Genomic DNA, 20,278 nt, shown 5'->3' with positions numbered 1-20,278 from the left:
GGTAATTAATTACTTAACACTTACCTAATTATCTAACGTTTTCACCTGTCAGAGGCAGAGGCAAAATGCCAAATTGGAATTTGGTGGTCTTCCTCATTGCCCTAAAAATAAATGCAAAGATGTAGCCTGGAATACAAATGAAAGTGTACAGGTCCCAGTGGTAGTCAGTGGGCACAAGACTCAAAATTGCCAGCGATTGTTGGGAAAGAGCAGCAAGTAGACCAGCTCGAGGTGATCCTAAAGTAAGAGACAGGTATTATTATAAATGACAAACAGGAATAACTGTCCAGGCTACAAAGGCAAGACACATGTTCAGGCTTCATTTCCGTTGTATTTGTCATTTCCTTTTCCAAGATAGGTTTCCTTAGGGACTTTTGGATATCCAGGGCAAAATTAAAAATGTCTATTTGGTAATGGCAGTGGCAAGATTTAGGCTACATTCATTATTCCCCAACATAGACTTCTCTATTCTCTTTCCTTCCCATTCTGAAAACTTTGTTGGCTAGCCAAGATGGACTGAAATAGGCCACCATAGAACTGGAGGAGTTTGCCAAGAAGGATTGTTATCAGGAAGTGGAGCAACATATAACTGGAGATCCCAGTTGGGGTACAAGCATTCGGCTCTGGGCTGCTATGGGCATTCTTCAAGAGAAATGCCTCATACCTACTGCTATTTGGCATTTATAAACATTTTAGGTTTTGATTTGTTTGAAAGCCAAGAGACCAGTGTTGTTTGTTTTTTTTTTTAAGAGAGAGAGAGAGAGAGAATTTTTAAATATTTCTTTATTTATTTTTAGTTTTCGGCGGACACAACATCTTTGTATGTGGTGCTGAGGATCGAACCTGGGCCGCTCGCATGCCAGGCGAATGCGCTACCGCTTGAGCCACATCCCCAGCCCGAGACCAGTGTTCTTGAAGCTCTCACCAGCATAGAACTTGAGCTGACAGCCATGGGAGCCAAGAGAAAAAAACATCAGGATGGAGTTCTTCTACAGCCTTCCAGACTCCCTCATCCCAAGGAAAAGTGAGAAGCATCAACAGAGGTAGTGAATTCATAGATTTCTTAACAGAGACTCTCTTTTCTGAAAATATTAGGCTATAATTTATTTGCCTGGATTGTCAGAGAGATGGTTTAGTGGATTTTAGAGACAACCTAGGATTTAACTAAGTGAGGAGGAACTGAGAAGCAAGTTTTGTTTGATTATCAGAACTTCTGTGTGAACTTGAATGGGCAAAGTTCAGATAAAGGGAGATTCTGAGGTCCCGACCTTGAATGTTTTCCTTGTGATCACAAAGAATGAAAACACATTGGAAAGGGGTGGGATGGGGGTGGGAAAATGAAATGCTTGAGAACTGAAAGTTCTCACGTGTACTGGACACATTTTTAAGATAATGTGGTGGGATTTTCATGAAAACTGAAAGACGACTTGTATCTATATACAGTTATCTCAAAGTAAATAAGTCTGTGTACTATCCCAGACCCATGTAGAGACCAAGGTCAGATGTAATGGAAAGGTGCTCTGGTCAATAGTTAACAAACTAACCAAAAAGATAGGATGCTAAACCTTCGAAGGGAGCCTATCTTCTTGGGGAAGTGATATTCTAAGAACTGGACTATAGTATAAAAGGCTGTGTTAGGGAGATTATTTTTTAATTAGTAAGAGAGTAAAATTCTAAGGGAAGAACTCATCAACAATTTCAGAAGAAACATAAGTTTTAAGGAACGACATTATTCTTACTTGGAGCTGAATAATTATCATTAGACCTATAATTTAAAAGCAAATCACACTCTTTCTCTTTCCTGATATCCATATAATACAAAGTATGGCTTCTATTTTACCTGCTTCCAATAGATCCATGAGACCTGACAGGAATACATATAATGGGTAAGTAATTTTTATTTTCTACTTATTTTGATCAGAGGGATGTTCCTTGCATTTTATATTAAATGCTCAGATGATGAATTATACAAATTATAATTATACAATTATGAATATATAATTATGTAAATTATATAAATATATAATTATATTCATTTCTTAAGTTTAGGCAATATATAGTTGGAATACAGTTCATAATACAAATCTAAATAAAAACAATGTAAATGTTCCTCACAGTGACATTTTCATTCCTTGGTTCTTGGTTGTGAGGAGGGAGCATTGGTTCATTAAGAAGTGGGGTGACAGTGAGAAATGCTAGGAGGAGGATGCAAAACAACAGAATTCGAAAAGTTGACTTGGAAAATTTAGGTCTAGATGGACAGAGAAATGCAGGTCATAAATGAAAAATATAAGTACATGCTGTCATAGGCAGTCACTGCGCTCAAAAACTTTCCCATGGGGCACCTTGGTTTTGAAACCAGGCAGTGGCTTTGACTTGGGGATACTACAGTTATGTTTCTAAGATTCACGAAGACACTTAAAGGAGGCATTTTGGAGGGAGAGCAAGAACTGCTAATCAAATTAAACTTTTGCAATAACTGTCTCACTCCTACTCCATAGACAGATTCTATAACCTCAGCCATCACAGTGGTAGGAAGAGTAGATGCTTCCTCCTGTTGCCAAGATCTGGGGTGTCCATATATGCCCACGCATGATTCATGGACTGATGATGCTTTGATTGAATCTGGGGTGTTTTACCACTGAGCTACATCCCCAACCCTTTCTATTTTTTGAGGCAGGTTGCTTGGGGCTTCTCACTTGTGATCCTCCTTTCTCAGCCATCTGACTTGCTAGGATTATAGGCTTATGGCACAGGGCCCAGCTCATGTATGAATATTAGAAGGGAATTCTAAATCATCGTGTCTTCTCTTTTACCTGACATTTTCATTCTAATGTTTTTCTTACCCGTGCAAAAGCCATATCCTTATGAATATCAGAATAAACTAGGTATACATAAAAAAAAGAGAGAGAAGGGCGGGGGGGGGTAGAAAAAGAAAGAGAAAGTGGGGAGAAAGAAGTTACAGAAAATATTCAGGAGTGAACGAATTCTAAGTTCTGCCTAGTATTCACTACAGAGTTCAGCCTTTAATTCCAGGACCATGGGCTGGATCTGAGAAATAATTAAAGGGGCCTCCCTGTGCCTAAGGGTGACTTAACTGTGTGGCAGCACATTATGAAGTGATTTCATGTGCTTTGTGATGGACTTTACATAGAATTCACCTCTAAAATACCATGGATGTTATTCATCTCAAGGGTAGACATAAATCTGCCAAAGCTGCCTGCAAATTTAGCTCCAATTTCTGCCCCAGGTTAACAGAACATAATAGAGCATTAATCTTCATGAGGCTTAAGGAATTTTTGCAAGTTCCCTCTGATTTGCTGAGAGTTGTGTGCAATGTTTTGCCATCATGTCCACATTTCAGAAAACAATCTACTTACTTAGCCCCAACAGCTCCTCCTGCCATCTTTATTTCCTCAGGGAAGCCACGGAGAGAGAGAAAAGGAAAAATTAGGAAGATGAAGGTAACAGAAAATGGAAAATTTCTTCCCAGCTAGCAGTTTTCTTTGGTGAACAATATTTAATACTGACCATGCTGTGTACTTGCCATGGTTTGCTAGTTTCATGTAACAACAACAACCAAAAATAAGAAAAGAAAGGAAAAAAAATCGAAGAGGAAATAGTACATGTAAGTGTACTTAGTGACAATTATATACTCTAAAGTACTGCAAAAGCCAGATTCATACTGGGTTGAATTTGACATGAAATCCCAAACAACTCTTTCTTTTAAAAATGTTTTAAAATTTATTTTTAATTAACAAACAAAAAATAATTATATAAAGTTATGGAGTACAATGTGAAGTTTAAAAAGTTTTTGTTTTGTATTTGTAGATGGACAAACTGCCTTTATTTTATTTATGTTTTATGTGGTGCTGAGGATAGAATCCAGTGCCTACACATGCTAGGCAAGCACACCACTGAGCCACAACCCCAGCCCCATAAAGTTTTTTTTTGTTGTTGTTGTTGTTGTTTTATTGGTTGTTCAAAATATTATAAGCTCTTGACATATCATATTTCATACATTTGATTCAAGTGGGCCCCATAAAATTTTGATCTATATATTGTAGAAAAACTCAAGCTAGTTAACATATTCATCACCTCACCAACTTTGCAGTGAGAATGCTAAAAATCTATTTTAAAAGCAATTTTAATAGATACATTATTATGAGCTCTGACTACCATGCAGTAGATTACTAAAACTTATTACACCATTCTGAAACTTTGTTCCCATGGATCAATATTTTTCCTTTTATCATCCTTCTCCCTACCCTCCAGTCTCTGGTAACCATCGTTTTCCTCTCTGTTTCTATGAGTTAAAAAATTTTAGATTCCACATGTAAGAGAGAGCAGATAGCATTTGTTTTCCTGTGTCTGTCCTCCGTTTCCATTCATGTTGTCACTAATGACAGAATTCCCTTCTTCTTAAAGGCTGACTAGTCTTTGTGGGTACGTGTGTACATACTATATTTTCTTTATCCATGCATCCACCAAAGAACACTTAGGAAGATTCTCTAATTTGGTGGTTGTGAATAATGCTGAAATAAATATGAGAGCACAGATATATCTTTGATATATTAAATTCATTTCCTTTAGACATACACTCAGTAGTGTGATTGCTGGATCAAATGGTAGTTCTATTTTTATTTTTTTGAGGCACCCCTCCCATACTGTTTTCCACAATGACTATACTAATTTACATTCCCACCAACAGTGTGTAAGGGTACCCTTTCCTCTACATCCTTTCCAACCCTGTTATCTTTGCTCTTTTGGAAGATAGCCAGAATTCTAATAGGTGTGAAGCAATATATTGTTGTGACTTGACTTTGTATTTCCCTGATGATTAGTGGTTTGTTAACCATTTTTAAATGTACCTATTGGCCATTTGTATCTCTTTGGTAAATGTCTCCTGATGTCCAGTTTTATTGGGGGTCCCAGAAAAGTTTCCAGAGTCTCATCCAGGGTCCACCTCTTGACTTTTAACTGATAGTACTGAAACTATGTGGATCACCTCCAAGAGAGGATGGTTTGGTGCTCAGAGTTAGGAATTTTTAGGAAATTGAGTCCCCTTAGTTTTGCCTCAATATTCTGCTCCCTTAACTTGTTTGAGTAGCTCTCAGCAAGCTTTCTTGTGAGGGTCTTGATGTTTTAGTGGCCAGGATGATTGGAGATTGTTCAGGCTACCTATAAGGTGTGACATCATCTTGAAACAGTAGTTTTTCTCTGGAGGATGTGATTATGGCTGGGGAGCCTTAAACAAAGCAAACCTCCATCTTCTAGGTGATTTCTGTTAGATAGGCTCCCTGTGGTTTTCAGTCCTCCACTCACCTTTCCCTGCTCAACCATTCAAGGCTGACTGGCTACCTAACAAAATCATAAGTGTTTCTAAACACTAAAGATCTATATGAAAAAATAGAGAAAATTATCCTATTTATGATTCTATCAAAACAAATAAAATAATTAGGAATAAATTTAACCAAGGATGTGAAAGATCTGTACACTGAAAACAATATCAAAGAAAGAACTTGAAGAAGACACAAATACATGGAAGATATTCCATGTTTGTGGTTTGGAAGAATTAATATTGTTGAAATATCCATACTACCCAAAGTGATCTACAGATTCAGTGTGATTCCTATCAAAATTTCAATGTCATTTTTCACTGAAATATAACCAACCATCCTAAAATTCACCTGTAATCAGAAGACACCAAATAGTCAACAAGTCTTTCTTTGGTTGCTGATAGAGTGATTGATCATCTTAGAAGTGTTTTTCCATGAGCAAATGGAACAATAACAAAAAAATCTTCCATAGGACTCCCCCACCCTTGCCTCACCTACCACCAAATTTTTTTATTGAGGAGTTATTACTGTTAGGAAGAACTTGACATAAGCAACACCATTTTGAAACATATTCTCCATCTTGGAACAAGTGTTCTCTGACTCAGCCTGACCAAAACCCCAAACAATATCATAAGAAAGGAAATTGTTATCTGGGGACTGAAATTCTGAAAAATACCTGGTTCCTTATGAAGGTGACACCACAAGGACCCTTCCCTAACAACCCCCTAGTAATGCAAAAAACTCTCCCCTCCCTCTTTGCCCTCTATCTACTCCAGGCTTTAAGTGAAGGAGGGGTCTCAGTCTCCACTGGGCCCCCCTCCATGGGTTTGTCCCAAATAAACCTGTGTTACTGTTGAGCTGCCTTCCCTTTCTATTTCCTTCATTTGGTTCTTTACTTACAATTAGATGTTCGGACCAATCATCAAAGAAATTAAAAGAATATCTAAATAAATGAACAAGAGCATTATACTTAGTATAAGAGAATATCATTAATATCATTAATAACTGTGCTGGTTTGAGAATTTCTTCTTGAAGAAGGAAATATGGAGTAGGTCATGTATCTTTTAAAACACAAAAGCCCAGTTGTCTTTGATCAACTGAGTCAAAAATCCTAGAGATGGTGTTCAGATGTCAGTATTCCTTGAAGTTGCCCCGGTAATTCTGATAAGTAGCTAGAATTTAGAAGCACTAGGGTAGATGAATAAGAGTAATGATTTGTAGATTCATCTGGGAATCCAAAAGAAAATCTCTAGATCATGAAAATAGTTTTGGCGGAGTGAAATAGAAAGTGTAGTGGAATTTGGAAGAGAAAGTGGATGGCAGAGTTTCTCAAGTTTTAATGTGCATGTGAATAACTAGAGTTTGTTAAAATGCAGATTTTGATTGAGTAGGTCTAGGGTGGAATCTGAGCTTTTACTTTTCTCACAAGCTCCTAGGCCATGATGCCCCTGCTGCTTTGTAGAACACACTTAGCATGAGGAGGGACTGCGTAAATGTTCTCTTGCCTCTCGAAAGACAAGAAAAGAGGTGTCCTGCTTTGAGATTACAGGCTTGTCCTGAAGTAGTATAGCAATATCTTGGAATACTTCATTTTTCAAACAAGGAATGACCCACTAACTACTTAGGAATCTGTTACTTCTAACTTTTTGAGGAGAAAATTAATAATATTTTGTTTCACTTCCTGAACAGTTAAACTCAAATTAATAAATAGGATTTGTTAAGACTTGGGGTTAAAGAAAGACATATAAGACCACTTGTATCAAGGAATTTACAATATTTCTGGGAAGATAAAAAATTAACTATTACAACATGAAATGTTATCTAACAGCATTAGAATAAGCAAAAGCCTTAGTAGCACAGCAAGGGAATAAAATACTGTTGATTGGGGAGGGAAGATACTTGGAAAAGCCTTCATGAAAGAAATGATATTTCAATTGGAGCTTGAAGAATGATTAGTATTTTTTTAAATATTTATTTTTTAGTTGTAGTGGACACAATACCTTTATTTCAGTTATTTATTTTTATGTGGTGCTGAGGATGGAACCCAGGGTCTTGCACATACAAGGTGAGTGCTCTACCGCTGAGCCACAACCCCAGCCCCTGATTAATATTTTGATAAGTGAAAAATGGAAGGGAAGGGAATAGGATGTTTCAGGAAGCAAGACTTACAGGACGAGTCTACATCCCATCATCTGGCAAGACTTAAAAATACTTTCAGATCATCTAAATTAATTTCACCTTGTGAGCAGTGATTTTTAAAAAATCTCATTGGTGCTTTTAATGTACAATCAGGGTAAGAGTCACTGGAGATGTGCAAAGTTGTGAGATTTGTTAAGGTATTTTAAAATATTTGGAGAGAAATGGGAGGGAAAACCAGAGAAGTCTCAGTTAATTCTTGGCAAAAATGTCTTGATATGAGGTAGATAATTTATCACGAATAATTAGAGTGGTATGTAATTATTACCCAAATAACCAAGAGTGTGCTTTTGTAAGTATGAATTAGATTGAATTAAGGTTCTTCCCATAGCAGCAGCTACTGTCTGGCATTCTGTGGATTTTACCAAACAAGAGAGGAAGAATTAGTGTGATAGGGGAAGGCCTTTTGTGTTGGGGACCTCGCCTAAGGATGGCCTTGGTTGGAAAGGAGTGGATGTCCTCAGCATGGTCAGTGAGGTCCTCAGTGACAGTGATATTCAGGGTGTGTCCTTCAGACCAGGAACACAAGTGCCAATAAGGTGCTTGTTAGAAATGACGCATACATCCCAAATGTACTGCCATGAATTTCTGAAAGAGGCGATTTTTAGGCATGCTAAATTGTAAGAAGTACTGGTGTACGGAGCTGAAACAGGCTACAAGATTCATAGCTTACATACCTAAATATACTCAGACCCAGACATACACAAACTCCATGGAGAGTTGAGAAGGAGGCAAAGAAGGGTGCAGAGGTTGGAGACATAGCAGTAAGGATCAACCCTCATCAGGGAAGATAGAAAAGTGGCTGTGGGAGCATAGGTTGCTGGCCTATGTGGAATGGGGTAATAATCATGCACAGGGAAAGAGCAGGGGACTGGCAGCGACAGCTGGCTAGGAAGGATGGTGTAGGCAAGGCTGAGGCTGGGGTGTCACACTAGGAGTAGTGGGAGTGAATAAGTAGCCACTGAGCCACGCCCAGTGGTGGAATGATTGGTGGACACCAAGCCCTCCAGTAACGGTCCTTCCTGCAATGGTCCTTCTTTTATGGCAAGCTTGCCTTCCCAATGGCTCTTTTGGACCCTCTCCCATACTCTTTTTTTTGGGGGAAATGCTGCTGAATTTCTACATTGAAATGTTCTTCTTGTCTTACCTTTTGTTTTAAAGTTTCATTTACCTTCTTACAATAGTTTTATATCCTTTTGGATTCAGGGGTTTAAAACTCAGTATTTCACTTTTTCACTCCTATTTCTTCAAGCACTTTAACCACACTTCTTCTCCTTCATGCTTATCCTGAACATTCCTTTCTCAGTCAGCTCTAAGTCCTATTTTCCAGAGTTATATGCCTAGGCATTCTTTCTTTTACATCCGTGTTCAGTCTCTCCAGGAGCCTATTCATCTCTGCTTCCACCCATCATCCTACTACATTTATTTCTCTCTTAAATTGTCTAATGGGCAAAATACATTGACCCAAATTAATAACCTCTCATGGGTCAGGCAGCTTAATGCTGCTTGGAGATCAGTAGCTTCTTTCTTAATCCAGAACAAGTTGATGGAGTAGCAACTGGGGATGTAGCTCAGTGGTAGGGACCTTGCCCGGCATGCCCAAAACCCTGGGTTCAATCACCCAGCACCAATGAATAAATAAAATTAAAATGAAACAGGTTAATGGGGTAAAGAGGGGTATCTATTCCACATGGCCATTGAGAGACCCATGATTTCCACCCGAGCCTGGCCTGGAATAGGGAAGTCACGTCCACACACATTTCCTAGGTCAGAACAGTCTGGTGACTTATCTTACTGAGAAGGAAACTGAGAATATAATCTAATTTTCTTCTGTTTCCAGAAGAAAAAAAACTGGGGTTTGACAAATGCATAGCATTCTTTGCTACACTTTTTCTGATAGTTCTCACTAAAGCTGCTACCTTTTAAGTTCTCAAGGTGAGAGGTTTAACACTGAGAAGTATGTTCATGCCTATCAGCTGTGTTGCATATATTTAATTCAGGGCTCACATTAAGCTTACAAAGCAGTAATTTTCACTACCCATTTCATGGATGAGGTAATGAAAGGACAAAGATAACTTACCCAAGTTTACACAATTAGTATGTTCAAGGTTGAGCTGGTACTGGGACCCAGGCAATCTGATTCCAGAGCCCAGTAGCTTATGTGACATAATCCCCCAGAGAGAAAGAAGACCTAGAGGGTCAAAGTGAATGGAGCAGAGATGATTGTTTTATAATCCACTGGGTGTGTCAACTTCCACAATTATCTCATCATCTGTAAGTCTTGGCTTCTTCATTTGTAAATCTAATTACTAATTCACTTACCTACAGAGTAGTTATAGGATTAAATGAGTTACCTCATCTGTTATAGGCAGTCTTCATGCCATTGTACAATTTTAACACTTAGTTCTATGCCTGGCACATAGTAAGTGTAAGGCAAATATTAGCCATTGTTATTACTACTATTATACCACATTTTATTATAAAAGAAAGTCTGGGTCCAGCATTTGGGCTAGCGGCAATCTTAGATATAGTCTGAGATCCTTCTTTCTTTGTGTGCTTTTTCTCACCAATTTGTTTTACATCCTCTTTGTATATATGTGCTTTTTTTTCTTACAGAAAAAGGTTTAAGAATCCTTAAACCTTTAAGAATTCTTACCTGGATTCTACGGATGAAGGCATTCTCTATCATGTTAAGAATCCTTACCTGGATTCTATGGATGAAGACATTCTCTATCACCTGGATTTAGGAACAAAAACACACAATCTACCAGCAATGTGTGGGGATGTAAAGGTAAACATATTTCTAATTCCAGAAAAAAAATGATTGAGTTTCCTCTGCTAATTTTTGTTGCTTTACCAAAATAAACTTTATCCCCTTGGCTAGAGAAATGTCAGAGGTCCCAATAGGAACCAAATCTGCACTGATTCTCTAAAACAGTTCAGAATGTGAACATCATGAATAATAATTTCCACCCCAATAAGGCATAAAGATTTTCAAACCCAATTTAATGAAAACATGACTATTTGGCTGCTCTGGTCTCTGGAGATAAATAAAATTTTATTGATAATACTGTTGGGTGTTTAGAATTCATTATGTTTTAAAGGAGTCAGTTCACTTCTTAATGTCTACATTTATTGGTGAACCTCACTAATTCTTATTTTATTAAATTGAAAAGGAACTCACAAAAACTAACAGTACTGTATTACTCCACTTCATGAAAATAATCATTACTCAATATTTTATATTAAGATTTTTATTATTTCATAATAAAATTTTTCATATACTACCGCCAGAAAAAATTATATTTCTGAAGTATTTATTTTACCTTATGTATATTTTAATTATAAAGCAATTCATGTTTATTATTTTAAATTAGAAAGTGTAAAAAAATTATTTTAAAAAAATTTTCATAGTCTTACTACCTCAACACAGAAACTATCAACCCATTTTCTTTTCTTACAATGCTTTTTAATGAGTATACTTTAAAATAGTTGTAATGACATAACCTTGCATCCTACAATTTTCATTTAATTTTGTCATTAATGTTTTCCTTTATTACATTTTCTTTGAAACATGTTGTTCATGGAGGTGAAGTGGCCGTGCCACAAACTACATAACTTATTACCAACTTCTATGTTATTTTCCATTATAAAAAGAATCCAAATGGATATTTTTGTTTCTAAGAATTTTTCACACTTAAGATTGTTTAGAATGAGTTACAGAAATGGTCAAAGGGAATCAACTTTTAAAGAACATTTAACGGTCCACCAGCGGAGAATTTTGTAGCTGTCATCTGATTTGTTTTCCACTCTTTTAGAAGTTAGAGCAATAAAAATAAGAGTTTTCACATCCTCTGTCTCACTAAATCTTCACATTAGCTCTTTGAGACAGGGTTTGCAGTTACTAACTAGCTTTATAGAACAAAGTAATTGAGTGCAGAGGGTTCAGAGGAGGTTAAAGTTATAATATGGACCAGCTTCTTCTAGGTCTTGCTTTCGGGGTTCTTGCTCATCACCAGGAGGACTTCTTAAGTTACAGGAAGTCAGAGAAGTCCATTCACTGGATCTGGAGGAAGGAGAGTAAGAAGAGGAGGAGGTTAGGTAGCAGAAGAAACAGAGGAGGAGGAGGTGGGAAGGAAAACTGTGAAGGAAGGAAAAAATAAAAGAAGGGAAGGCCCAGAATTACTATGCTTGTTATCAGTAGGTGCTAAGTAGCTTCTTCCCTTCATTTCTGCTAGGGAGCAAGATGTGAGCTTGTGGGTTGATTTATTGGTAGGGACTTGACCCGCCCTTTTCTCCATTCCCCTCTAGACTGCTGTTCCTAGCCTTTGCATTGCCTCTGTTCATCTTCTGCTTCATCTTTTCAATGTACCCTCTTTCCCTATGGTTGTTTCTGATGTTCATGCTTTAAGAGTCACTGATGGAGGCTGCCCTTGGTTCTCCATAGCTGGATTTCACCTGAATTTAAATGTTAGATTTAAGGTCTGTGCTTCACAATTGTTGTCCCAGGTGCTTATCGAGGGATGACTGCTGAATAGAAAGCTCATCATAATTAATAAACTAAGGCACACCTCTATTTAGCAAATTCAAGAGACTTAGGGTATGTTTTTGAGACAGAATGATCTATATGTACACGCACAGGTTCCATCTCTCCTCTATCGCTTATGGAGTGAACTTCTGTGTCTCCAACTCTGCACAGATATACAAATGGTATGCCATCCAATGCTCACAGCAACCTAGGTAATTATAGTTTCCATCTTACAGATGAGGAAACTGGGGCCCAAGCATCTTTGTAGTGTTATTCCTAATTATATTGATCTGTCTGTAATAGGCACAGCACAGCTGGTGAGTGAAAGAGCTGGATTAAATCCTAGGTTTCTCTCATAAAAAAGGAATTGTTCTTCCCAAACTTTTTAAAGCACTATTCTGTTAGTTTCTAGAAAATCAGTGGGAGATTAAATAACAGTCTTATTTTAGACATGAAAATAAGGAAACTACCACACTCATTCACATGCATGTGCTCAGATAGGCAAATGAAGTCTCATCTCTGTCACAATCCCAGGCATCAGGCCTTCCCTTCTCCAGCTCAGTAGCTGACTGGGTTCTCATCAGTACCTATTCTCACACTGTCAGAACTACCATCCAACCTTTCATCTCCCCATCCACCTGATTGAGGAACCTTCTATAGATGCTCTTTTGGTTAAAATACATGCTCTTTTCAGAATCTGGTTTGTCCCTAGTGAGGGCAACTCTACCCATTGGGCCATTTTAACGGATAGGAGGCGTGCATGTGCGTGTGCGTGTGTGTGTGTGTGTGTGTGTATGCATGTGTGTTTGGGGGAGATTGAGAAGCAGGAAACAGTTCTAATGATCAAAACTTGCTATTTAACTGAAACCGGAATTTTGAGAAGCAGCAGGTGAAGTCTGATTTATTTCCACAGATGCTTTTCTCAGGAACTTGCCTTCTACCAGCTACATTCTTATCTTTAAATGAGGACATTCTGAGTTCAATTTCTTGACTCTCTTAGGTCCCAGGGAAGCAATCTTGGCTGAGAATAATCCATCAGTACCTGGAAACTCAGCTTTGTCCTCACAAAGATGATAATCATTATTAATAACATTGTCTTTAAAGGAAAACAGAACTCTAGGTGTGTAAAGTTTAAACAGAAATATAAATAAATAAATAAATATATATATATATATATATATATATATATATGTATAGAGAGAGAGAGAGAGAGAGATAATATACAGATATATAGATTTTTTTTTTGATACAAGGGATTGAGCACTCAACCACTGAGCCACATCCCCAGACCTATTTTGCATTTTATTTAGAGACAGGGTCTCTCTGAGTTACTTAGTACCTTGCTTTTGCTGAGGCTGTCTTTGAACTTGAGATTCTCCTGTCTCAGTCTCCTGAACCACTGGGATTATAGGTATGCACCACCACACCCCACTTTCTTTTCTTTTTTTTCTGAAGGTTTGCCAGTCTGATACTCCACAATCTCACCTGGCACAATTAAGCTTACTTCTCACCCACATTATAGTGCTCCTAGCTGTTGGATGGCCTTCCTCAAACTAGTGATTCTGGGACCCAGGCTCCTCCCCCCATCTGTTGCTCTGTCATTTTCAAGGGGTGGCTTGCAGCTTCCCTGGGTGTCAACTCCCATCAGGCAGATGACAGGAGGTGATGTGTAGCATCACCTGTAGGATTTCTATGGGCTGGAGCTGGAAGTGACACTTATCACTTCTATTCATATCCTAGTGCCTGGAACTCAGGCAGCTTCTAATTGGAAAAGAGGCTAAAAAGTTAAAATCCAATGTGTGTCCAGGACGGAAGGAAAACAGTTTTGGTGATAGCTTTTTTAGTTTCTACCATACTCACTGGAAATAATCAAACAATTGAAAATGTGATGTGAGGAACTTAAAAATTATTTTTCAAACTCAACATCCAAATATATATTTTATAATGTCTTTGCAAATGTCTTTTATAAAACCACTAATTGGCACCCTTCACTGTAGCCCTAGAAATTTCAAGTAATGTGGGAAATCTTTATTTTATAAGACTGAAATATGCATTTTCAAGGGGTTTTATAGCCCTTTGTTAACATACAGAATATATAAACTACATTTATGTACTAGATTAATAAAACATGGCAAAATTAAGATACTGGGGATATTTGAAAGTGGGTTTGTCCTGGCAGTTATTAGGCAAAGTACCTGACATACTTTTGCAATGCCTCTGATTTGCAATGCATTTCTATCTTCTTTGATAAAACCAGGACAAAATCATTTTGTTTATAACATAAATCACTGGAGGTCAATGTTGGTGGTCTTCAGCCACATTTTACTTCTCATTAAAGCAGACAGTCTGAAAATTGTGTCTAGAAGTAATGTTTAGTAAGTCTGATTTAGGAGTAAGGCTTCAAGAGCTAAGCTGCTTCTGTCTATGCGTATCATCTTTATGTCTCCAGAAATATTCAGAAATCCCTGTTGATTACAGCAGTATCTACAGTTCAAAGAAGAGCTCAAACCACAAGCTATTCTAACATCTGTTTCAGTTTTATGGTCAATCTGAATAACTGTAATTTACATTCACAGGCACCACACAATGAAGTTATTTTCAAACTACTGTATCTTCTTCTTCTTTTTAAAAAAATTTTAATGAGTCTTCTTATACTTAGATCTTGAGCCAAATCTTAACTACCCATACCAACAGAGGACAAAATCCATGAATAATCAATAATAATTGAAAAAAAAACTTAAACACTGGTTTTTATCCTCATGCTACATGGTCCTAGTGGCTGACTTCCATTGAAGTTCATTACTAGCTAAAGGCCCCATCTGAAAAACTACTGAGAAGCCACAGAAAAGACAGTAAGTATAGATAAGAAACAGAGGGCTTTAATAAAAGGATAATTACATCCTGTAATTGAAAATGAGTGTATGTGGCCCAGGAATTATTGCTAAATGCAAACAGAATACATCATGTAATCAGACCACCCAATAGTTATAGACAATTGTTTCTACAGGCGGTGCCCACTGCATAACCTCAGTTAGGTATTTCATTAGACAGATCTTCTTTATCCCTGGAATGGATCTCCCCAGCCCTTCTTTAGTTCCTCTGCCCAATGCTGCCCGCATCAGTCAGACATTACCAACTGCTTTTTCTTTACTAGAGAACTTGAAACTGCTTCATTTGTACTAAACTCTGCAATACAGAAACAATGAACAAGCTCAAAAGGAGGTCTAGGAAATTATTATATGATAAAAAAAATGATAGTGAGCATTTGTGGAACACTGAGAAAGTGCCTGGATTTGTGCAGTGTCCTTTGCCATATGCAATGCCATTTTATCCTGACAGGCCTTGTGAGAGGTACTGTCTTTCCTATTTTGATGATGGTCTAAAGCACAGAGAGAATACATACGTGACATTGTCCAAGTTATTTAATCAGTGATGGGCTGTGGTTCAAAACCAGGTTTACCTAACCTTGAAGATCAAGGCTTTGACCACCATTTTGCTTTCCTTGTGTTCAAGTTTCTCAACACTGCATCACTGAGAGTTCCTGGGTGACCGTGTGCCTGATGCCCTCTATGGGCTCTCTGCTTTTGCCAGTCTTCTCTATTGCTGACCCTGGTACTGACTCAGCCAGCTGTTCATCCATACCACCAGCAGGCCACTCTACTTCCCTCTCTGGAATCTACTGCTCCCATCCCTCAGGCTGAAGTATTTCTAACAGATTATTGTAGAAGTAACTGCAGATTTTTTATTTTTTATTTGGCTTAGAAACAACAAATTTATTTTGCACAGCTCTGGAACCTAAAAATTCAAGATTAAGGTGCTGGCAAATTCAGTATCTAATGCTAGCCCACTTCCTGATTACTAGATGGTGCTTTCTCATAATGTTCTATTTTTTTTCATTTTTTAAAAAATTGTTTGTTCCAATCCGTTATACATGACAGCAGAATGCTCTTCAATTCATTGTATACACAAATGGAGCATAAATTTTCACCTTTGTGGTTGTACACAAAGTAGGGTCACACTATTTATGCAATCATACATGTACCTAGGGTAATTATGTCTGTCTCATTCCACCATCTTTCCTACCCCCATTCCCACTTCCCTCCTCCCTCCCCTTTGGCCAATCTAAAGTTCTTCCACTCAACCCTCCCCACATTATGGATTAGCATCTACTTATGATTTTGTTAGCATATTTTACTAGATGTGACACCTTCAGTTTCAACACCTACCTAATTGAGAGACTGAAAAGTGAACAAAACAAAAACAGAATCATATCACTAGGGCAGATGAGATACTGCAGTAATTTATAATAAGAAAGCTTATTCCATGATAACTCCTTCTCAATGAGAAGTTGAAAAGTCTTGACATGATTTGTTTAAAGCTTTAAGTTATCATAGTATATTTTATAATAAAAGCTTACAAATGGGGATGTGGAATCAGAAAACACATGTAAAACTGGTAATTCTCTTTTTGCCCTTTTATTACCTGTATTTCATGTCAACAGTACTTACCTAATAAGCATAAATCATGCTAATGATCATCACTAGGATGTTTGTATAAACCTAACATGCATGTTGATGTTACTCTAAACAAAAACACCAGGAAATACCTCCTTAAACAATATCAACACTTACTTTAATTTTCTTTAATTTAGTACATAAAATTTTGCATCTGATTGCCTTCTTTACTGGTTAATGACGCAAATTAATTCATAAGCATAACCCATGACATCTACACATACTTTTAAGTAAATTAACTAAACAATAAATTTAAAACATTAGAGTTGAAAGAACCCCTGGTTCTTATCCCAGTTACTATGGCAAGTATTTATTTTTATTAACAGTTTGTCTGCGTTGGTGGAAGCCCCAACAGGATGAGAGCATTTGCAATGTTTATGCACAAGGAGCTCAGACTGGAGGGAGATGGAGAAGACATTAAAGACATCTGCGCTAGAACAGACAGATATTGCATGTTCAAAACTGGTCCTGTGCTCTTCATCAGCCTAAGTGTGCAGTGGCTGCCTGATACCAGGTCTTCCCAGGCTAGAGAATAATGTAGGAACTTTCTGAATATAGTTCTTTGCCCTCTGCTTTGCAGTATTGCACAATCAGCCAGGTGTCCAGGTATAACATTCTCTTCTGCCTTGGAAAAAGTCCTCAGGGCGGAGCAGAGCATTTAGTATCACTTCATTTTATAATTATATTATTAGTTAATGAAGTTAAGGGAGGAAAAACCCCTCAAAGCACACATTTACCTCCTCTATTTTGTAACTAACTAATACCCTCCCCTCCCCATCGATTTTTTTCTCTTCTATTCCTTTTCCAGGTTTGCAAATGTTGAGTTTTCAGTGCATAGGGGCTAATTTTCAGGGTTGCTAAAGCAGGGCCGTTTCATGCTATAGTAAACTTGCTGAAAAGCTGCTGTTGCATTTCTACCAAGCTCTTGTGATGCTGTCCCCTCATTTAGAATATGTTAACAGATCTGGACAAACACAATGTCCTAAGACAACATCAAAGTGGAATGATTTGAAGTTTTAGGGGATACACAGATCATTTCCCCTAAGTGGCCCATACTTAGGTGGGTGGCTCTACATGGGTACCCAGCCTACTTTTCTCAACTAGTCTATCCCCATAGAGCTGAGTCCATCACTTAAGTGAACATTGAAGTCCTCCTTAGGGGAAAGAAGGCGGTCCAGGGAGTAGGGGGAGAGGCTATGCAGAGGTATGTCAGTTCTAAGGAGCTGAATTGTAAACATGTCTGCACCAGGGGTCAGTCACATCCATTTATCACTCAAAGTACTCGTTGGTGCAGTGTGGGTGATCATGAATGGAAGTCTGGGGTAACAAAGAAAGAAGTATTTAATGCTAAATAGGCAGCCAAGTTGATCTCCCCTTTAGGCAATAGTGCCTGAAACCTGCTTCAGGCTCAAATGGCAGAATCCATTCATTTATTCACTTGTTCATTCAATAGACAATCATAGAATTTCTGCATTCAAAGAAAGCCAAATATCCTTTAATCTTGGCAAATCTCATCTTGTTAATTTTTGCTGGTCTTTTAGATCAAAACTGTTCTTTTCTGGTACAGTAAATGGGGAAGGTTTATTTAAAAATGGCAGTAAAGCTTCAGAATAAAACATGAAAATAGCAAGAGACGAACCCTGCTTGCCTGTCAAAGAAAAAGATCTGAAATATGTATCACACCAAGGTCAGCCAATTAGAAATGAGTCTTACTAGGCAGGAAGGGGATTTTCAATAGGGACCCCTTTGAAAATTCCTCCTTTCCAGTAGCTGCTGAGGAGTGTGTGTGTGTGTGTGTGTGTGTGTGTGTGAGAGAGAGAGAGAGACAGAGAGAGAGAGAGAGAGAGAGAGAGAGAGAGTACAACTTTAAGAGAAACACATAAGTACATTTGTCATTTTATCACCATGTTGCAAAATAAGTGATAATTATAAACTTACCAAGTGCTGGATTTAGAAGGAAACTAATAGATCAAACAACAATTTATCTTCGTAATTTATTTTTGAGGAAGATGATATTTAGACAATTTATTTATTAGTGACAAAACCCCCAATGTGTTAATCTTGAATATTCAAATTGGTACAGGGTTGATTCCTGATCCGTCCTAGGAGGCTTATAAGCATTTTGAAGTTGGGGGCATATTGGGTGGATAACAAAAAATGGTGAACCCAGAGGTTCAAACTTTCCATAGTTTAATATTCTTGATGGTGAGAAGGGAGGAAGTCAGGTGAAAACACTGTAGACCTGGCTTCATTGGTTTTCCAAAGTCTTTGTGCCTCAGAGTAAAATACATAGAGGAATACATTTGACTCTCTGCTGTTATGTTAGGAATAAAGTAGCCATCAAAATACAACTGTTTCAGTTTCTACAAATTACTAAATGGAAAATCTTTCTGGGGAGTTATTAGAGCACAGTATAACCATCAAGAGCCACTAAATCCTCTAGACTGTGTTAACCCTTATTCTAGTGACATTAATTCTACCGCTCTAAATACTGAAGAAAACCAGGGCTTTGGTCATGATCTACAGCAATTTAAGCTCACCCACATGTTCAGAATAAGTTCCAGATTCTTAGATGCGAATCAAATTCACAGCTCTCCCCAGGAACCCTTCAGAACTCAAACAGAATTGTGCCAAGTAAACGAGGCCACATGAGAACCATGAAATGGATTTCCTATTTCACTTACTATGGTGGAGAAGGGCATGAGCCCAAATTATGTTTCTTCTATATTAAGTCAATTGTGCAAAAAGCTCCTTACATAGGCTTATCAGAAAGCACTCAAGGGGGAGACGAGAAATTGCACTACCCTGACACACCTGTACACCACACCATTTCCCACTTCTGCTCTTGACAAGCAGGACTGGGCTCAGTTTAACTGACAACAAGATGCCTCTCTCTGATCCTCACAGATGGACACATCCATCAGCATGTCAGTAGGTGTCAGAGATGACTTACATTTTCTTTAGCATTGGCAAAGTCTTAATGATTATGTAAATTTATCTGAGGGCTGTTAACTTGTAATAAAGGAAGACAATATGTCCTGTTCACGTATCCATTTGTGAGATGTATGACGACTTCCTCTTTTCTCTTAACAGTATGGCATTGGCATTCCCTCCATTTCTATTATGCTTCATGAATTCATCAAATTATTACATCATGCACGGTGCTGTGATGTCATCATTATCAGAATTGGTACATCAGGGGGAATAGGTGAGTTGGATTGATTTTTTTACCATTAAAACTGAGAGACTTTTATGTACATTCTCCCGTTCATTCAAAATACACCCACATACTCAGATCCCAACAGAAATCCAGGTGGGACAAAAAGTGTCAGGAGACTAGACTTGAGGTAACTGAAGGACATTTATTGCATTTTTCTTTTTTTTTTCTCCATGGAAACCTGGAAAGAGAGATCCCATTGTTCACTGCCAAAATGATCTCTGATGTTCATATAGGAAAGAATGGAAGAATAGCTCACAATATGTATTGAGGGTAGAGAGCAAGTTTTGAAACTGGCTCAGAAATTTTCTAAGTGACAGAAATAAGTGTTCCCCATTTAAAAAATTTCAAAGATATGCCTGTTTTATCAGCTAAGTAAGCAGTAGGGAACAATGCATCTGGGATAACATTGTTCCTAAGGTCGCTCATAATTCTTGTGGGACACAAGGATCTGTCTGCATTATACCATCCTGACTATTGCAGT

At 37.8% G+C, this 20,278-nt stretch overlaps 1 protein-coding gene across 1 annotated transcript in view; it reads left to right on the top strand.

The window, feature by feature from the left end:
- The first annotated feature begins 1,824 nt into the window (after positions 1–1,824).
- Positions 1,825–20,278, top strand: part of Upp2 (uridine phosphorylase 2) — a 41,934-nt gene continuing 23,480 nt past the window's right edge. The window contains 6 exon segments of the mRNA XM_058573505.1: positions 1,825–1,886; positions 9,718–9,739; positions 10,231–10,326; positions 16,904–17,068; positions 19,671–19,785; positions 19,873–19,924. Of these exon segments, the coding sequence (XP_058429488.1) occupies positions 1,825–1,886; positions 9,718–9,739; positions 10,231–10,326; positions 16,904–17,068; positions 19,671–19,785; positions 19,873–19,924 (512 nt within the window).

The sequence above is a fragment of the Marmota monax genome, unplaced genomic scaffold (genome assembly GCF_021218885.2).
Source record: "Marmota monax isolate L192 unplaced genomic scaffold, Marmota_monax_Labrador192_F-V1.1 WCK01_AAM20220418_F8-fsc00048, whole genome shotgun sequence".
In the NCBI taxonomy this organism is placed as follows: Eukaryota; Metazoa; Chordata; class Mammalia; order Rodentia; family Sciuridae; genus Marmota; species Marmota monax.
The sequence above is the reverse complement of the archived record's forward strand: the minus strand, read 5'-3'. Positions and strand labels throughout refer to the sequence as shown.